The 20,456-nt window shown below is 46.2% G+C and overlaps 1 protein-coding gene across 2 annotated transcripts; it reads right to left on the reverse strand.

The window, feature by feature from the left end:
• Positions 1–67: 67 nt before the first annotated feature.
• WBP11 (WW domain binding protein 11) lies at positions 68–19,666 on the reverse strand. 2 transcript variants are annotated; one of them, XM_006268052.4, is made up of 12 exons: positions 19,555–19,666; positions 17,707–17,822; positions 17,223–17,254; positions 16,472–16,565; positions 15,782–15,978; positions 13,644–13,777; positions 11,200–11,399; positions 8,595–8,786; positions 7,509–7,610; positions 4,974–5,285; positions 1,996–2,178; positions 68–1,191 (listed from the first exon to the last, which is right to left on the reverse strand). In XM_006268052.4, exons 2-12 carry the CDS (start codon positions 17,768–17,770, stop codon positions 758–760), a joined length of 1,944 nt encoding a protein of 647 aa, XP_006268114.1. In that variant the 5' UTR covers positions 17,771–17,822; positions 19,555–19,666; the 3' UTR covers positions 68–757. The 2 variants fall into 2 exon arrangements, with proteins under 2 accessions (XP_006268114.1, XP_059582287.1); XM_059726304.1 differs by lacking the exon at positions 19,555–19,666 and adding an exon at positions 19,400–19,419.
• Positions 19,667–20,456: the final 790 nt, after the last annotated feature.

A 20,456-nucleotide genomic window follows, 5' to 3' on the forward strand; every position in this document is an offset into this window, starting at 1 on the left:
AGAGCAACAAGCCCTCCCCAGAAGCTATGTACAGAATTATTATAGATACCAGACCATGAGGCAGGAGTCTTAATACACTGAACATTTATTGTCTTTCATGAGACAGAATGAAGTTTCTCCTGTCAGCAGGAAACCACAAAGATGGTTGCAGAGGGGACAGAGTGCAAAACTCCAGTGTACAATGTATGCAACAAATTACCTCCTGGCCACCCTTGGGAGAAAAAATGATTGATCGATTTCACTGCAACTAAAAATAGTACTATAAAATATTTACAGAAAAAAACAAAAACAAAAAGGAACATAAAAACCCAACAATCAGGTCTGTATATGAAATGTTACCAGCTTATTACTGGTACCTCAGGAATTTGTGCCATTACCCTACCACAAAGCATCCATGAAGTGAAAGGGTTCCACTGAGTGTGATACACTCCCCCTTCTTTCAGTATTACAGCCTCATTCCCACAATGATAGAGGACCCAAGAAAGGCCTTTTACCAGGGTCACCTTCTGGACTTTAAGTCTCCTCCCTAACAAGAAGCTAGAAGTGGAAATTCTGGCTCTAAGGGGGCTTCCCTGCCACACCCCACATGTAATGGTCTCTACTTAGAGACTCTTGATAAGTTAACCTCTGGGTAAGGCAGCTACGTTTAACACATGCCCTCCAACCCAATCATTGCAGTCAGAAGGATCCTCTTCCTCCCTCATGGTAGTCTGATCACAGCTCAGCAAGTAGGAGGGTTGACTGCAAACAGGCTAGGTCACAGAAGCCCTTCCATTTCCTTCATGAAGGCTTCATACACATCATCCTTTGTCTGAACAGAGACAGGGGCAGAGGATCCAGCCTTAGGTGTCGCTTTGGTTAATGGAAGAGCAGGCTCATCATCTTGTTTCCTCTGGGAGGCAGCAGACGCACCCTTGTTCTCACGGCGCACTCGCAAGGCAGTGGGCACAAAGCGAGTAATCTCTGCCTTGGGGTTGGTGATTTGTGGCTTGGCACTGATAGTTGCTGTGGCTTTCTTCTCAATTGTGGCTGCACTGGTGTCATCCGCCTTGGGGCGCTGGATCAAACTGGGTGGGGCACTCAGCACCCCTGGGTTTGGAATAGGTGCCGGTGGGAAAAGCCCGGGTGGGGCAGGTCCTAAGGGAGGCACCAAAGGCGGACGCAACATGCCCGGGCGAGGCGGAGGGATACCTGTATGGGGAACAGAAAGTCTAAGCTAGCTCTCTGTTCTGCTAAGCGCCCGAAGGAACACTTGGCATGGGTTTAGAGCAAGCTCTTAGGTTGAAAGGGGGCCAGTAAATTGGACAGCATTACAAGGTGACATTACCAGTTGCCTTCAAGCCCTTCAGCATCAGCTTGATCTCCATTAGGAACAATGCACACAAACACTTACAACAGGGGAAATTCCAGACAGGCATAATGTCCCTCATCAGAGCTTAAAAGCCCAGAAATCCTGCATACTACCCTCTTTCACGTTCCTCTTAGATATGAAGTGCTCGAGCACAAAGCACATGAAAATTAGCTTCCCATCACATGCCTATAAGCAACTCGGTTACATCAGAAAACTGACCAGGGATCGTAAACTCTACCCTGCTTCAGAAAAGGCCTGCTACTGAAATAAGAATTCCAAGAGGGAGGTCAGTGCAAGGACATTTTAGAATAGCATTATGACACAGCAGAGTACAAACTTAGACCCTGTGGTAGCAAAGGAACTTAGACTTCCTCAGATAAGTCCACATGGAACAGTAACAGAAGTGTTCTTGCTGAGGAAGTGGTATCTCCAAGAGACTTAATGTAAAGGGGAAGACTTCTCCAAGCCATGTTTTAGTGACATAGACTGAACAGGGGCACACTAGTATTATGAAACAGTTTACTTTGTTTGTCCAGGGCACTGGGAAAGTCCTTTTCTCCCCATTCTGTGAAATGGCTTGACTAGTAGAAAGGTTTTAAACAAGAGACTGTAAACGAGTAGAAACAAAGAGCAGAAAATTTTACCTGGGGGTGCCGGAGGGGGCAGGCGAGGTGGGGGTCCCCGTGGTGGAGGACCAGGTGGTAGACCTGGAGGTGGGCCCGGTGGAGGGCCAGGGGGTCGGCCAGGTGGAGGTCCTGGTGGTAAGAGTCGTGGTAAAGGTCCACGCAGTCCTGGCAAGCCAGGTGGTCTCAAGAACGGCGGAGCCCCTGATAATGTAAATAGGAACAAGTTAAGTCATGAGTTGGGGGGGGTGAAAAACAACCCTATGGTCAAGAGTTAACACCATCTCCAAGATGAGCTTTGTCCAATATCAGCAAACCCTTAGTTTTAAAAACAGATCTTCCACCATCTCAAGTACACACAAAAGTCTCTGATCCCTCAGAGGTCTTGACCTTTTTCAGGCATAAGGGCCCTTTTTTAGTCTTCACTTCTTACCCATACACAGAAGTTCAAGTGCTGAACAATGCTCAGCATCTAACTTTTTCCAGCAACCCAGCAAGCCCATTTGAACACTTTTACAGGCAAGAATTTCATAGACATTAGGGCTGGAAGGGACCTCGGAAGATCATCAAGTCCAGCTCCCTGCCCAAAGGGCAGAAAGTCAGCTGGGGTCATAGGATCCCAGCAAGATAAGCATCCAGTTTCATCTTGAAGGTGTTCAATGAAGGCGCTTGAACCACTTCCAGCGGCAGGCTGTTCCAGACTTTGGGGGCTCGGACAGTAAAGAAATTCTTCCTCATGTCCAGCCTGAAACGGTCTTGTAGTAGTTTATGACCATTTGACCTAGTTGTCATCCCTTGGGGCGCTCTGGTGAACAAATGTTCCCCCAGATACTGGTGGTCACCCCTGATAAACTTATAGGTGGCCATCAGATCACCCCTGAGCCTGCGCTTTTCCAGGCTAAAGAGCCCCAGGGCTCTCAGCCTGTCATCGTAGGGTCTGCTTCCCTGACCTCTGATCATGCGCGTGGCTCTTCTCTGGACTCTCTCAAGCTTCTCCACATCCTTTTTGAATGGTGGAGCCCAAAACTGGATGCAGTACTCCAGCTGCGGCCTCACTAAGGCCGAGTACAAGGGGAGAATGACGTCCCGGGATTTGCTTGAGAAGCATCTATGGATGCAAGCCAGCGTTTTGCTCGCTTTACTAGCCACAGCATTGCACTACAGGCTCATGTTCATCTTGTGGTCAATGATGACCCCCAAGTCTCTTTCTTCCATAGTGCTAGCCAACATAGCACTGCCGAGCCTATAAGGATGCTGCGGGTTTTTCTTCCCAAGGTGGAGAACTTTGCATTTATCAGCGTTGAACACCATCAGATTCTCGTCTGCCCACTTGCTGAGCCTGTCCAGGTCAGCCTGGATCACCCGCCTGTCTTCTGGCGTGGATGCTTTGCCCCAAAGTTTGGTGTCATCGGCGAACTTGGCCAGTCCGCTTCTGACTCCAGTGTCCACATCATTAATGAAGATGTTGAACAGTATGGGTCCAAGGACAGAGCCTTGGGGGACCCCACTGGTCACAGGACACCACGATGAGTGACTTCCCTCAATTACTACCCTCTGGGTCCGACCACGGAGCCAATTTTCCAGCCAGTGGATCATGGAGGACCCAAGGCGACAATTGGCCAGTTTCTCCAAGAGGTGATCATGGGACACCAGATCAAAGGCTTTTTTGAAGTCAAGATATATGACATCAATCTCTTCTCCCTTGTCCAGGTGATAGGTCACCTGGTCGTAGAAGGAAATGAGATTGGTTAAGCAAGACCTACCCGCAACAAACAGAATATAAAAGTATAACTTTAAACAGCTGTTTGCCGTCATGGAGCCATAAGAAGTCTCTTAACTGAAAAGCAATCAAGAACATTGTCTTAAAAGACTACAGTGCTATTGCTAGACAGCACCAATGGCTCATCGCTTCTGATGGTTCATCTCCCTACAATAGTCAAAGCCAACTACTTAAGAGAAAAAAGGTAAAATTCATCTGACCACAGTACTGACCGTGGGACTGAAATGGAGGGAATATTCTTCCTGATCCCAAATCAGGATTCTTTCAAATCACGATCCCAAATCTTTTTTGTGTAGATTAAATAGGCTGGCAGGCCTATCATCTTTATTTAATGGCTGTCACTGTTCTTGTAAGTAGTTATTGAATTAATATGCTACAACACAGCCCAGAGTCAAAAGACAAAAAAGAGAAATCCTCTTTTCTTTGGTGCCACCATCTCAAACATGGTGCTGCTCAAATGATCTTGAACTCAACCTAATTCCAAAATAATTATGATCCAATACCCATATTTCCCTGTTTATTGAGATTGAGACTGTAGACTCATCAGCTACACTCCCTCCTTCCCATATAATTCAGTGATAGTTTATTTGAATATATTTAAACAACTAAAGACAAGTTTACTGGAGGACTTTTCATTCTGGATTTTGTTTCTCCTGCTGAGATGACAGCCATACATTTCTGATCGCACAAGAACGGTAAAGGTGAGTGCATGCAGCTGACTTTTAAAAGGAGAGATGGTGAGAGGACATGTCTTGCTTTTGCTCGTTAAAATCCTCTTTATACTTCTTGTATGTGGCTCAGAAACACAATAGCAGGATAATTATAAACAAAGTCCTAAATGTTCTTTCTCTACAACGACCAATTTTCTTCTTGGAATTTAATGCAGTTAAATAGTTCAGGGAATTTCATTTCTAAGCCAACTGGCCCAAATGAGTTCAGGTGACCCCATTACCCATGCAAATTATGTTGCTATATCCCTCCAATTCCTAATGAAACATGCGCTCACACTGCAGAACCAGCAGTACTTGGTTCTCTTGCTTGGAAATTAGTTAAGGAGGCCTAAAATTGAATTTATGGTGCAAGTCTCTTTCTCTCCTAGCAAGATATGAAACACTCCTAGAATGGTGGCAACTGTAGCTGGTTGAGGAACAGCTAAGGGACCTCTGCACAGCTGAAAAACCTACAAACAAAATTAAATGAAAACAGCCAAATGACCCACCTGGTGGAGGGCCAGGAGGAAGACCAGTGGGTGGCCCTGGGGGTCGCAGAGGAGGGGCAGGAGGTGGTCCTAGTGGAGGTGGCCCAGGCATAGGAGGTGCCTGTATCTGAGCTGGAGGAACAGGCTGTGGTGGTGGTTGCTGCTGTGGCTGGGGCTGGGCAGCTGCAGTAGATGATCCAGTCTCAGTCAGAGACTCCTCTGTGTGTTGTTGTTGTGATGGTGATGTGTCTTCAGTTTCTGAGTCCTCCTCATCATCATCCTCTTCTTCCGAGTATTCCTCCACTTCTCGGCCTTCCTCTGGAATTTCCTGACCTAAAAGACAAAAAAGAGAATGTATTTGGGGGAGGGGGCGGGCAACCTTTTTGATGGGTGTGCCACAAATTAACCCTGCTCCCTGCCCTCACCAACTGCCACTAATCCCTTTCCCTCACCCAACCCGCAGCTCAGCTCCCCGTTTCCTGCCCTGTGCTCCCTGGCTGATCCGATGCGCTACATTCTGTTTCCTGCCCTATCTGCCACTGAGCTGCCTGTCCCCTCCCCAGTCTGCCCATACCATTTGTGGCACCTATGCCACAGGTTGGCCACCCCTATATTAATCAACTCATAGCTACTACTATCATAACACCACAGAAAAACTGGACTACATGGTATAAGGGGAAAGAAATCCTTACCCCACACTAATGGTGAATAAACTGATATAATTTAGATACCATACAAAACATACAGTAAAAGGATTCTAATGGAACTCACTAGTACTGTATTTTCAGGACTTACTAACAGTTACTTTGGTTTCCACCAAAGTATGCAAAATATTTCTTAGAGGAATATTACTGTAAACTGATGCTATCACTTGAACTATAAAACAAGCTAGAAATTTTCCCTCCCTCCTTTCACCCCCTTGTGCACAAACAGCTTCTTTTTAAGAGATTTAAATGCTCTAAGGAGTGAAAGAGAAGAAACTTAACTTGATGCAAATGTGGTATTAAAGTATAAAAAAAAATATGTTAGGTTGCCCATGTTCAATACTAAAAGACTTTAGATTACTGGGTAACAATTCAGTTTTAGATTTATTCCCTCTTTCCTCCTCTTAAAGATGTTAGCTTTTCATTAATCTAAGTTTTCTTCATTTAAGGTTGAAAAATTAAGGAAGCAGAAAAATTAAGGTTCCTTCAGCAACTTCAACTCTGCCACTCTTAATTCATGTAGTACTTTCTATTATCTGTTCAAAACAACCAGTCATAGACTAAATAAATCAGTTATTAAACAGTAACTGCACAGCAGAATTACACAATCAGTGAAGGGATACTTTAGAATTTCCTCTGACTACAAAGTTAGCTTAACAGGCCAGCCAATATCACATTCCCAGTGTACCTTATTTTACTTTATACTTGATGTCACAAAAAGCAGAAAATGTGCAACTTGTCCAGAAATAAGTTTGCTTTAGAAATCTTAATTTATGACTTTCCTGATGCTTAATTTCTAAAGTTAAAGTCACACATTAATGTAAAGCTAATAGTTTTACTTAGTTAATACACACCCTACAGTCTATTCAAGTGATGTGTCCAGATTTTTTTTAATCAACTTAAAGTTAACTTTTGCAAATCAGTATTGCAACAAACAGTAAAACCTGAAGTTATGGCTACAACTATAATTAAAATATTTTTAAAGCACCCATTTACTTTGTTCAGATAAGTAAAATGTGTGTATAGGCAGTGGGCACAGCTACACGAGATGCTACACCGCCATAGCTCGCTGCTGGAGCAACGTAGCATTGGCAGGCACAAACCATGGCACTGGCACTACTGTGCAGTAGCTTGTTGCTACTGCACAGTGGCATCAGAAATGACCCATGTGACACCAGGACTGCACAGTGACAACAGTTACTGTGCAGTCCAGCGCACATGTAGATGCACCCAGTGCCACCATTCTTCTATCATCCCTTAACCACACCCTCCATCAGATACGTGCCCTTTGGTTGATAGTGTCCATTCCTGTTTAGATTCTGCAAGAACACTTTCCAATAACAGCAACACAAAGCTGAAACTGAAGAGGTAATAGAGAGAAGTGTACACAGAAAGAGGATGATTGATGGTCTGGCACATATACATTATAGTAGCCTTGGGGAAAAAGACCCTTCTGAGTATCAAGAGAGTTTCTGCCTTCATTGTTAATGCAGGCCATTTTTTAAAAAGCTTGTCTTTAAGATACAGGAGTGGATAGTGTTGTTGGTTTTTTTCCTCTGTTAAGTTAAAAAGCTTTCTCTGTCCTTCATATTCAACTCAATGCTTCAACAGCTACCCTGAGCAAATTAAACCACTATACGCTCTTTAACTGCTAGAAGCAATTTCTTAACCAATTTCCCTTAACTCGTTTCCTTCTATTATTTCTGTAATATCCTGACCTTTATGCATAGCACGTGGATAAGGAAATTTTCACTGGGAGGCTTACTACACAATTCACACTTTCTTACTGTAAGGTAACTAGAGAGATACAAGTTCCAATGTTGATAACCTGCTAAGGAACCTAACTGTTTACCTGCCATTCGCAGCATCATGGCCTGAAGCGGAGTCAATTCCTTCATGTTCTTTTTCCTTTTCCGTGACTTGCCAGGCATGTCAGCAAACCGCACACTGTGACCTACAAAGATGGGGGGGAGGGGGGATTCAACATGCATGAGAAAATAGAGTTTTACTCTGATGTGAGTAGCACCTTAAATACAGAGACTACTTACATATGCGAAAAAACACCACTTTAAGCTTGGCATACCCCCACTGAATGTAGCACATGCCCAAAGGACGCATTTCATTAGTTTGAACTGGCTCGCCCAACATTCATATAGACTGGGCACTTCAGTGGGGCTTTTGGGGACTTATCTAATAACTGACTGAATCACCTTTAGATAAAAATGCCAAAAAGCCCTGCTGAAGCACCCAATCTATACAGATGTTGGAGCACCAGGTTAAACTAACACAATTCCTCTTCCAGCAAAGCGCTGTTTTTTGTGGGGGGGTTGTTCACTTCTGTCAGGAGCCATAGTCTTCAAAACAATAACAAATCTTAATATTATTAGCCTCTTTACTGTCTACTAACCTAAACTTTGCTACCAGTTTCAAATAGGGTTTGTTTTTTTACTTCCACTCAAACTATTAGAACCAATAGCTAAGTGTCTTTTCTAAGAAGCCTTTCTGTATTACAGATGAATTTGAAGTTTATGTGCACTGAGACTTTAAGTCATTAAAGTGGGGTTATGCCCTTGATTCAGACTCAGACTTGCACAGTACAAGTTTCTGACCCAATGCTTTAGCTTTAAAATGCTGTTATTCTTTAAAAAAAGAGACACAATGGAGTCTGAATATTCATTCATCCTGGATCTTAAAAGTATAGCTGGGTTCCTCCTGATCCATTAATCAAAATAATAAATATTCTGCAGTTAAAACCACAGTAATAATTCAGCCATTATATAAAGAACAATGGTGTAGGTCTTAAAGCTATCTGAAATCAGACTTTTTGGCAGAAAGCCAAACTCTAAAGCCTATATGTACCCATCAACCAAGCTGAACTGTTCAGTTAAGATATTGTCATTTTTAGTCACTTTTCAAGTTATAACCTCTCACTACACACCTTTCTTTTCTTCTCCACCATCCCTTTCCTTGTCATTGTCACGATGTAGGAACTCATCACCATCACTATCTGCATCTGACCTGTCGCTATCACTGTCATCACTGCTCTCATCATGCTTGTCTTGATCCATGTCTTCTGGGTATCCTTCATCTTCACTGGTACTGGAGACTTCATCGTCACGTCCTCGTTGGCCTGAGGAAAGCGCAGAATATCAAGAAGCCAGAAAACCCCATGCCAATGTGGAAGGCTCATTTCAATCAATTTTCTGACAAACCCTATTCCAACAAAGAAAGGGACTCATTGTCCAAAAAACATCCTTTCAGAGTCTATGGCAACATAAGAGACAATTAAGTTAGTATCTGATAGAATAATGCATCTTCAAAAACAAGCGACTTCTCTTTACTATCAGAAGTTCAATCCTGGGGAAGCTCTTTGAGAAGATTATCAAGGAGCACATCTGTGATGGGCCAGCAGCAGGGATGATGTTCAAGGGCAACCAGCATGGTTTCATTAGGGGCAGGTCCTGTTGGACCAACCTGATTGCCTTCTACGATCAGGTCACAAAATCACTGGATGCAGGTGTCGCGGTAGCTGTAGTCTTTCTGGACTTCAGGAAGGCCTTTGACACTGTCTCCCACCCCATTCTCATTAAAAAGCTAGGCAACTGGCATTGATGCCTATACAGTCAGATGGATTGCAAATTGGCTGAGGGGTCGTACTCAGAGAGTGGTGGTGGACAGGTCATATTCGACCTGGAGGGAAGTGGGCAATGGAGTCCCCCAGGGCTCAGCCCTTGGGCCCGCACTGTTCAATTTCTTTATTAACAACTTGGAAGACAGGGCGAAAAGCACCCTGTTAAAATTCGCAGACGACACCAAGATTTGGGGTGAGGTGGGCATGCTAGAAGGGAAGGACAGATTACAGCGGGACCTGGACAGGTTACAGGGGTGGGCAAATGAGAATAGGATGGGATTCAATACTGACAAGTGCAGGGTGCTGCACTTGGGCAGTAAGAACCAGCAGCATACCTAAAGGCTGGGAAACTCCTTTCTCGAAAGCACGGTGGCAGAAAGAGATCTTGGAGTCATTACTGACTCCAAAATGAACATGGGCTGACAATGCGAGGACACGGTCAGTAGGGCTATCCGCACCTTGTCGTGCATCCTCCCCTTCTATGCGACACTGGCCAGGCCGCAGCTGGAGTACTGTGTCTAGTTCTGGGCGCCGCACTTCAGGAGGGATGTGGACAGCATCGAGAGGGTCCAGAGGAGGACCACTTGCATGATCCGGGAACAGCAGGGCAGACCCTACGAGGAGAGGCTACGGGACCTTAGCCTGTTCAGGCTTCGCAAGAGAAGGTTGAGGGGGGGACCTGGTGGCCGTCTATAAACTTACTGGGGGGGGACCTGCGGGGATTGGGAGAGACCTTGTTCCCCCGAGTGCCTCCCGGAGTAACAAGGAATAATGGCCATAAGTTGTTAGAGAGTAGTTTTAGACTAGACATTAGGAGGCACTACTTCACAGTCAGGGCGGCTAGGATCTGGAACCAACTTCCAAGTGAAGTGGTGCTGGCTCCTACCTTGGGGGTCTTTAAGAGGAGGCTTGATGATTACCTAGGTGGGGTCATTTGAGCCCAGTTCTCTCTCCTGCAGGGGGTCAGACTAGAAGCTCTACAAGGTCCCTTCTGACCCTACATCTATGAAAAAAATTCTAAGACAGAAATCTCATTTCTTTTGGCCCGGTTACCAACTAGCTACCAGGCTATTTTTGGATACTATCTAACCAGCACCTAAAATTTACCAGTTCATTTCTGTTTATCAATTTCTCCTCTTTTGAAATTGCCTCATTATCCATCCCATTTTTATCGTTTCTGGCCCCCTGCTGATAATTGTTACACCCGAAAAGAGAAAAGATCCTTAAAACAGTGAAACCTATTCAGTTATATGGTGCTCAAACATTCCTGAAGATCCTGCAGAAGGCACAAAACTGGAGGGTACAATCAGTTCCCCCCTTAGCATTGTAAATCCTATACATGCTATTGGCAAGAACATGTAGAATTTTTTCTGGAAGAGGTTGTAAGTTTTCAGCTGAGAAGCTTCTCTGGGGGATGTTCTTAACTACAGGATCCCTACAATTCTGCAACCCAGTCAAACCCACGAGAGAATTCCCCACACACCCCCAATTCAACTGCACTGATGGCAAAACCAAAAATCCGAATGTTGCAACTGGCATCATCATCAACTGTTAAAAGTGAAGCTCATGTTGAACGCACTGATAAAATTACCATATGCATCATACTGGCATTAACAAAAAGAGAACCAGCGCATAATCTTTCAAGAGGAGAAAAGTACTTCCAATTCAACAGCATAAGAATTTCAGGTTTTTGTACAGTAGGTCAATTCTCTATGACCCTGTAAAAGCCAGGCTCAGGTAATGTAAGCGTACACATTCCCTCTAAAACAAATGCCATGTCAATATGAACCAAACTGTACAGCTACCCTGTAATACTATCAAAGAGGAATAAAGAAAGGAAGAAGAAAATAACCTGAAAAGCATCTTTAGTGAAGGGCTAACATGAAGACTGGGAGAAGCAGTAGCTTGTTACCTGTGTCAGAACCATAAGAAATCTCCTCCTCTCGTCTCCGAGGAGCCATGTCCAAGGCAAAGCCCACTTTACGGCCATACATCTGCAGGACCTGCGGTGGGGGTGGCCCTGGGGGTGGCCCAGGAGGCTTCCTGCCTGGGGGTAATCGCGGAACGCCAAGTCCTAGAGGAGGAAGTACAGAAATGGACCGGACTGGAGGTCTGAAATAAAAAAGGACAGAGATCAACATGAAAGCCTTTGCCCCCTTCCTTATAAAGCACCTTCAAGACAACCTTTTATACACATACAGGGAAATTGGCAAAAAGAATAAAGCAGACCTGCAGTAGTCCCTCCCCCCCAACACACACAGATGCACAAGCACCCATGACACGAGTTTTGCCTGTCAGCAGCTAGAGGTGCAGGGCCTATAGCAGTTTTCACCCCGCTGTGGCTTAACACACACGTGACACAAGTTTTGCCGTCAGAACTTTGGGGTGCAGTTTCCCAGAAACGCCTGCACCTATCACCGTGAAACTTGGCACACGTCATGCTCTCAGCAGACGCTACCATCCCTGCAAGTTTCATCTGAATCAACCAAAAGACAACAAAATTATAGATATTTCACTGATTCCCCATTATACCCTACGGCTGAATCTTTGAATTGATGCGGAAGGTCCGAATCGATTCGGGAAGCCTAAAGCAGGGGTGTCCAACCTTTTTGAACGTGGGGCCGGATCATGAACTTTTTATCACCCAGTGGACCGGCGAGCCATATTCAAAGACCTCATAGGAAGCAGTATCACATCACACCCCCCCCCAGAACGAAAGTATAGTGTTTACTTTCGTTTCCCTTTGCAGCACCTCGGGCCTCAGAAAACGGCTTGGAGGGCTGCATGGCGGCCCGCAGGCCATATGTTGGACAAGCCTGGCCTAAAGCTTCCTGTGATTCGATTCGGATTCGTAGATTTGGCCTCCAAATCTAAATCATGATCCAAAGCTTTGCACAGCCCTACAAAAGACTAGAGAGAGACATTTATCATAACTGAAATTAAGGCACAAAGCAGACTTTTAAACAGAAAGGATGGAAAGAAAGGTTCGAAGTGGAGATGAAATACTGACAGTACTCTAGATTCACCATTTACTCAGGACTTTCATAGATTTCATAGACATTAGGGCTGGAAGGGACCTCAGAAGATCATCGTGTCCAGCCCTCTCCCCAAAGGGCAGGAAGTCAGCTGGGGTCATAGGATCCCAGCAAGTAAAGCATCCAGTTTGCTCTTGAAGGTGTTCAATGTAGGCGCTTGAACCACCTCCAGTGGCAGGCTGTTCCAGACCTTGGGGCCTCGGACAGTAAAGAAATTCTTCCTTATGTCCAGCCTGAAACGGTCTTGTAGTAGTTTACGACCATTCGACCTAGTCGTCATCCCTTGGGGCGCTCTGGTGAACAAACGTTCCCCCAGATACTGGTGGTCACCCCTGATAAACTTATAGGTGGCCATCAGATCACCCCTGAGCCTGCGCTTTTCCAGGCTAAAGAGCCCCAGGGCTCTCAGCCTGTCATCGTAGGGTCTGCTTCCCTGACCTCTGATCATGCGCGTGGCTCTTCTCTGGACTCTCTCAAGCTTCTCCACATCCTTTTTGAATTGTGGAGCCCAAAACTGGACGCAGTACTCCAGCTGTGGCCTCACCAAGGCCGAGTACGAGGGGAGAATGACATCCCGGGATTTGCTTGAGAAGCATCTATGGATGCAAGCCAGTGTTTGGGTCGCTTTACTAGCCGCAGCATCATACTGCAGGCTCATGTTCATCTTGTGGTCAATGATGACCCCCAAGTCTCTATCTTCCATAGCGCTAGCCAGCGTAGCACTGCCGAGCCTATAAGGATGCTGCGGGTTTTTCTTCCCAAAGTGGAGAACCTTGCATTTATCGGCATTGAACACCATCAGATTCTCATCTGCCCACTTGCTGAGCCTGTCCAGGTCAGCCTGGATCATCCGCCTGTCTTCTGGCGTGGATGCTTTGCCCCAAAGTTTGGTGTCGTCGGCGAACTTGGCCAGTCCGCTTCTGACTCCAGTGTCCACATCATTAATGAAGATTTTGAACAGTATGGGTCCAAGGACAGAGCCTTGGGGGACCCCACTGGTCACAGGACACCATATTGAGTGACTTCCATCAATTACTACCCTCTGGGTCTGACCATGGAGCCAATTTTCCAGCCAGCGGATCGTGGAGGACCCAACGCGACAATTGGCCAGTTTCTCCAAGAGGTGATCATGGGAAACCAGATCGAAGGCTTTTTTGAAGTCAAGATATATGACATCAATCTCTTCTCCCTTGTCCAGGTGATAAGTCACCTGGCTGTAGAAGGAAATGAGATCATCATTTCTTCCCCTCGCTGATGCTTCCCACTCACCCTCTTTCCACCCAACAGATTTTGTTAGCTCTTCAGGACATTTCTTTCTTACCCATAGGCTGATGTTTTCTTGAGGATAGAAGGTGGCTGGGCTCCAGGTAAGGGGATGTCTTGTATGAGGATGTTGGAGGGGGCGTGAGGCATGTCTGGCAAGGGAATACTTTCCACTTCAACGTGCTGGGCATTCTGGGAGAATTATAAACAGCAGGCAGGTTAACCATGCAGGAGGTAGAGGTAACAGAATATTGTGCACCCTCCTCAGTTTGCAGAATGTGAAAGGAAGGGTGTCAATAACCATCAACAAAGGTGAGTATCTCAAAGATATGTTACTCTTTGCATCTGTTTCTTGAACAGATCTTTGAAGATCTGAAAAAACTGAGGATGAGATTACACATTAAAATCAGATCAGACTAAGAGCAATTAAAAACTTGAATGACTACACATTAAGGCTCGTTAACTAGTGCCAAGTGCTCTTTTGGCATCTTAAAAAGTTACACCACTCCAGACCAGATTTATCTTTGAGCTAGGCTCCTAGCAACTGAAGACGGGGTGGGGGGGAAGGGGGGCCAAGGAGCTGACTGTCAGCTGCTGGGCCCAGTGGGGGCTGGATACAGGTTCACTGGGGTGGCACAGGCTGTAACTAGTCTGGAAGCAGGCAGGGAGGGGGATTCCCCACCACCAACCACCACTGATCTTGGGCCAACTGGGATGCCAGGGCAGTGATCCACGAGTGGAGGGAGAATCTAGGGGTTGGAGGGAGGGGGGTAGCAAGCTGATTTGGGGGTGGAGCAGGAGATCCAAGTGGCACTGGAAGGCCCTCACCCTTCTCCTCCCTAGCCTAAACTCCGGCTAGAGAGCCAGAGACCAGGGCAGGTACAGAGTAGACTTGCAGCCCCTAGCCATAGTAGACTTGCAACTCACCAGCCTTCTAGCAGCAGGTCTGAGTAGTGCACATTAGAGAAGGTATTAATCCCATGACTGATCACTAGCACTAGTTAACCTTAATACAGGCTAACATTCTTAAGGATTAGCACCTGCTAACTCTAATGTGTAATCTCACCCTAAAGTCCCTAATGGCAAGGTCCCACACAGAGTCTGCTCGTGAAAAAAACTGCCCTGTTCAAATCAAAGCCTGGTCAAGCTTAAAGATTTTCAGCCCACAAAGCAATTATTTCAGACAAAAATGCTCATGCCCTTCCTAAGTATGTGGGAGTAGCAGCAGCTATAGGAATTTGTACATTACAAAGGAACATTTCATAGAATCATAGGAAATTAGGTTGGAGGGACCTCAGGAGGCATCTACTCCAACCCCCTGCTCAAAGCAGGACCATCCTCAACTAGATCTTCCCAGCCAAAGCTTTGTCTAGCCAGGTCTTCAAAACCTCCAAGGATGAAGATTCCACCACCTCTCTGGGTAACCTGTTCCAGTGCTTTACTACGATCCTAGTGAGAAAGGATTTCCTAATATCTAACCCAGTGGTTCTCAACCTATGGCCCACATGCAGTCCAATCAGCACACTGCTGTGGCCCATGTGACAAACTGTTAAAACATTTTTAAATGGATGCACAGGAAGTAAGCTGTGCAGGTGCAACCCACATAACACATTGAGAGCAAGTGTAGCCCACAATGGCAGACAGGTTGAGAACCACTGATCTAACGAACTTCCCTTGTTCTGTCATCTGCTGCCACTGAGAACAGTCTAGCGCCATCCTCTTTGGAACCACACTTCAGGTATAGGCTGCTATTAAATCCCCCCTCATTTACAGATGATCAGCTCGAAGCTTAAGGATTTCATGAAGGGGACCATTAGAAACATTGATAATTAAAAGCTGAGGTACAAGTTCATTACCCTAAGCATATGGATTAACATCAAGTTAAGATAAAATCTACTGTACATAGTGTGAAAAACATCTTATGAGCCAGGGTATAGAAAGTAGTTAGATACCAGGGCGTATGCTGTTCAAGCTATAGCAAAGTCACCCTATAAATTAAATCCAATACCACACAGGAGCACAGAGGCAGCCAAGGCATAAGCTATGTAGCCTGATTAAAATGCTCAACGTGGAAGGGGTTGAGTATCAAAAACAGTCTTTCACAAAACACTTCTCCTTTGTAACAGCCACATGTAAACAAGGAACAAAGCAAGAGATCTATCAGTGTCATATGCCCGTAACCATGAGTGATGTTACCTTGACAGCATCAAAGTACTGGCTGAGCTGTGATCTCTTCTGTTCATACTCCACTTCTAGCTTGCGCAGTTCTTTGTATATGTCAGGATTTTCCTTTTCATAGAGACGCAAGATACGCTCAAAGGTCTCACGTAATTTCTTACGCTTGTCCTTTAGCACCTTCTCATTAAGTTGTGGCTGCTGTACTGGGTTAAACTCTGATCCAGGACAAAAGCCCAGGAAAAAAAAAAGGAGAACTTGTAATAGGAACCCTGATTAGTAACTGAATTACACTGCATGCATATTCACAAATGAAACCATCCAAAGAGAGAGTGACAAGAGCCTTAAGATGAATAATTTCTTCACCAGGTCTCCAGGCCTTATATGGAGCCACTCCTTTATACATGCTCAGATTCTGACAATATGAACTACACTCCCTTACACGTTTGTCTTCTCACTGAAATACCTAAGTCATCCACCTTCTTCAATAACCATAAAAAAGGGTCACAAAACATCCAAAAAGAACAGCTTTCCCATCCACAGAACTCTCCCCCACTCCCCATTTCTTCTAAAAAGAAAAGCTCGTATAATCAATTTCATCCAACACAAACAAAATAAATTTAGGGGATTAATGCAGGGGACTATCATCTTGTCTGATGTTTCCTGATCTCCTCTCACCCTAAACAAGTCTCCCAGATGCTACACACTCACCCATCTCATCCAATTTTTCCATGTCCCGGATGATCTGCTTAGGATCCTTCATCTTTAATACAGCTGCTCGTACCATCATCCTCTGTTTTTTGTTCTATAACAGAGAATAAAGAGATAGAAAGAGTGTCACTCTATGTTAACTGGGAAATGAATGCAACCTATGGTAAATAAATGCAACCTATGGTATCATAAACTTCTAAAATTTAGAATCCTATGACTTCTAAAATATGGGAGAAACTCCATACAACCTAAAGAAAGAGAGATTTCAAAGCAACTTAAAGTACTAATCACATAACATACCTAGAAGGACTTTTAACCAACTTCTGACACTAATATAACTTGAGGATTATCTTGTTCAAGACACCTCCTCCTCCAGTTTTGACAGTTTTGGGATCCCAACATAATTGCTCCCATATTTATTAAGGTTTTCTTCTTCCCTGTTACCTTTCTATAAGGGCCAAAGGAACCACAAGGGAAAACTAAGCAAATGGGACATAGTAATCCCAATAACAAAAAAGTGCTACCAAAAGCACAAAGCAGACTGGGGGGGGGGAAGGGTTAAGGTTAAAAAAAAAATTCAGACAAAAACATGATTTAGGTTAGCAATATCCCTTTAAGACAGACAGCATCTTCACAACATAGAAAGGCTTTTGAGAAGCCCGGAGCCAGTCTGCTCACTGCCTAAAGTCCACTGCAGTTGGAAACATGAAACAAACAGGACAGCAATACCGTTGCTGACACAATGGCTTACCTTCTTCAGCTCCCTCTTCCGGGCCTCCTTTCCTGCAGAAAGAAAGGAAACAGACAACTTGAAAAAAAACTCAGTCAAACCCAGCCAGCATAACATTTTTCTTTTGCAAGTACTTCAGTTCTGTTTCTCAACAGTTTGCTGATTTGAAAACCAGTTCTATCCACCCCTCTTTTCTCAGTCCTAGAAAAATATGCTTATTAAAAAAAATTTCAGACACACTATGAAAGATAGACAACAGCAGTCCCCAGACCACTAAAAGCAGAGATATTCACAGTCACTCACTCACTCAAAAATGGAAGCAGATGTTTAATTAGAACAATTGTTTAAATTTAGTTCTAACAAAACAACAAATACTCTGGAGATGGAAACAATCTGTGTGCTGAACAGGCAAAAAGGAATTCAATCAGGAATCTGACTTGATCCTTCAGTTACTTTTCATTCCCATCTGTCAAAGAAAATATCAAGCATTTTTCTAGATACTCACGGGCCTGGTCTGTGGGGTTCATGAACTTTCCACTCTTGGTGGAGGATGTAGATCTCCGCCCCATCTTGGCCTGTTTTTTCTCTTTTCACTGCCACCTCAAAAAATGGATGAGTAACCTGAAAACAAAGCCACAACATCAGATTCTATCTATCAGTAATGATAAGCATGCTCCTATTCTTCCTCTCTCCTTCACCAAACTAATAGCTGCTGTCAGTATCCATCACATCTTTAAATCCCAGCTCTTGTGAATGCACAGAATTCAACTGCATGCAAGCCCCAGGTATGGATGCACAAACAAATACTGTGAAGTAAGAAGTGTGAACTTACAATTGCACAAACAAATACTGTGAAGTAAGAAGTGTGAACTTACAATGCATCATTTTGTGATAACTGCCCACATGTATGATCTTACCACACAATAAATACAAAGTAGCTTCTGCTTACCAAAACATTTTTAGTGGGAAGTCATTTGGCACCAGGTAAGGGCGCACACATGGGCAGTTACTGCAAAGCAGCTGTGATGTGATCTGAAGGATATGTTGTGGGAATGTGCTTGCACCCATTCCCTCTGGCACATATACAAAGCAAGATAACTACACCATTTTATCAACAAGCGACTCCCACAACCCACACTAAGTACATTGTTTGTATTTACAGGCGAGTTTTGCACACTGCTGCTTCTGCTAAGCGCACTGCACTGACCAGTGCACTGCTCCTTGCTTTTTTTCCATTACTACCTGTTTCCTATGTACTTCCGTTTCACTCCAGGTGCTCCCCTTTCACACCAGGGGCTCTTGCACACTTCTTTTGCCCCAGTCCCACGCCCCTGAGGCTTTCTGCACAACTCCCATGCTAGGGGCTCTGCATACACCCCCATTCCCTTTTTCTCCAGACTGGCTCACTGCAGTCAGGTAAGAGACTCCTTTCCTCACCACCCCTCAATTTCTGTGCCCCCCTGTGTGCTCTGCTCTCCCACTAACATTTTCTCCCTTCTCTGAGGCTGGCTGTTTGTTCAGGGCTTCAAGCTTAAATTCGGCTGGCCTGGCAGACAGGAAACGTTATGCTGGAAAGTATTAACTGATGCCATCGATCTGTTCTTTAACCTTGAGACAACCACCGAGACATTTTCTCAGTGAGGGACCACCTCCACTAAGGAACCAACTCCCCCCTGAATTGATAACTAAGGGTCCCTGTGTCTCCACTTTCCTCCTCCTCGTTTTCACAAAAACCGGGAGCCCCTCTGACACAGGAATCCCTGCCAGACACCAAAGGCCATATTTGAGTGAAGCATCTCAAGCTGCTGCCTCGCATCCAAACGCACAAACACGCCAATGGAGATTAGCACCAAGCTGAACATAAGGCCTCAGAAGTTGGGTCAAAACCCTCCTATGAAAGGGTGGGGGGGCTCAACCTTCAGCCTGCAGAGCCTGGTTTGTCACCCGGCCCACGGGGCTGCCCACGGGCACCAAAATGTGGCAGCGGGGAAGCGGCGGCACCCGGATGTGCGGGGAGCCCGCGGAAGGGAGACCGCGGCCTGGCCTGCCAGGATGGGCCCTACAGGGGACCAATTCAGCCGCTCCCCAGATCCGCCGCAAGCCCGAGCAGCGACGCTGTCCCCTGGCTGCCGGGCCCGCTGCCTTCCCCGCCCACCCCGGGGCGCGCAAGGGTCCGCCAACCCCTGCCCCGCGCTCACGTCCCAGCTGAGGCAGGAACCGCTTCATTCGCTGGAGAAGCCGGAGCCCAACGGGCCGCCGAGAGCCCGGCACGGCGCAAGCCGGCTCCGCCGGGGCCCACGCGGGGGGAGGAGCTACGGCTCGGCAACACCCGCCCCCGCCCCGCGGCTCTCACCTTCGGCGGTCGGGCGGCAGCTCCTTCCTACCGCCGCGGGAGTCCCGGCACGCAAGGCCCCGCCGCCATTTCGCATGAACCACAGCCGCGCGCCACTTCCGCCCCGACCCGGAACCTCTTCCGGGCCCCGCCAGAAAGCGGCTGCGAGCCGGGGAGGAGGGAGGGCGCTTCCTGCCGGGGGTCTCCATGGTGACGGCGGGAGTGCAAAAAACAAAATAAAACAAAACAAACAAAAAAAAACCCAGGCCGAGCGCCCTTTGGGTGGAGTGAGTCACGTGGCGGGTCGGGGGCGGGAGCGGATTGTCTGGGTTGGGGTCGCGCGCGGTCTGCCTCGGAGTCAGGGCTTGGCCTGGGGGTGGACTTGGGTCCGTACAGCGCGCGCTCTTGCGCTGGTGTCACTCGTTTCGGGGCCCAGCTTGACCCGCACCTGGCGCAGCAAAGCCTCTTCCTGGAGCCAAACCACGGTGCCCGTCACCTGGGTCTGGGCTCTGCCAAGGGAAAGGGGTGTTTCTCCACGTTAGTCTCCCCTAGCGAGCAGGCAGGGCACTGGGGTGCACCTCTGTAGACTTGACTACATAAGACAGGGGCGGGCAATTATTTTGGGTGGAGTGCTGCTTACTGAGTTTTGGCAAGCCATCGAGGGCTGCTTGACAGGTAGTCAGGGGCAGGTAAATATTAATTTTTGAAATGTTTTAGCTGCCCTGCAGGCTGAATAGAATAGCCTGGCAGGCTGCATGTGGCCCATGGGCCGCATTTTGCCCACCCTTGGCATAAGATATGACTGAGCTCAGTCAAGGCCTACACTCAAGAGAAGGGCAGACAAAGCAGTCCAAGGACATCCTCAAGGCCCACTTGAAAAAATGCAGCATCTGCTCCTGGGGGACTATCACCCAGTGTGGCCC

The sequence above is a fragment of the Alligator mississippiensis genome, chromosome 4 (genome assembly GCF_030867095.1).
Source record: "Alligator mississippiensis isolate rAllMis1 chromosome 4, rAllMis1, whole genome shotgun sequence".
Classification (NCBI taxonomy): domain Eukaryota; kingdom Metazoa; phylum Chordata; order Crocodylia; family Alligatoridae; genus Alligator; species Alligator mississippiensis.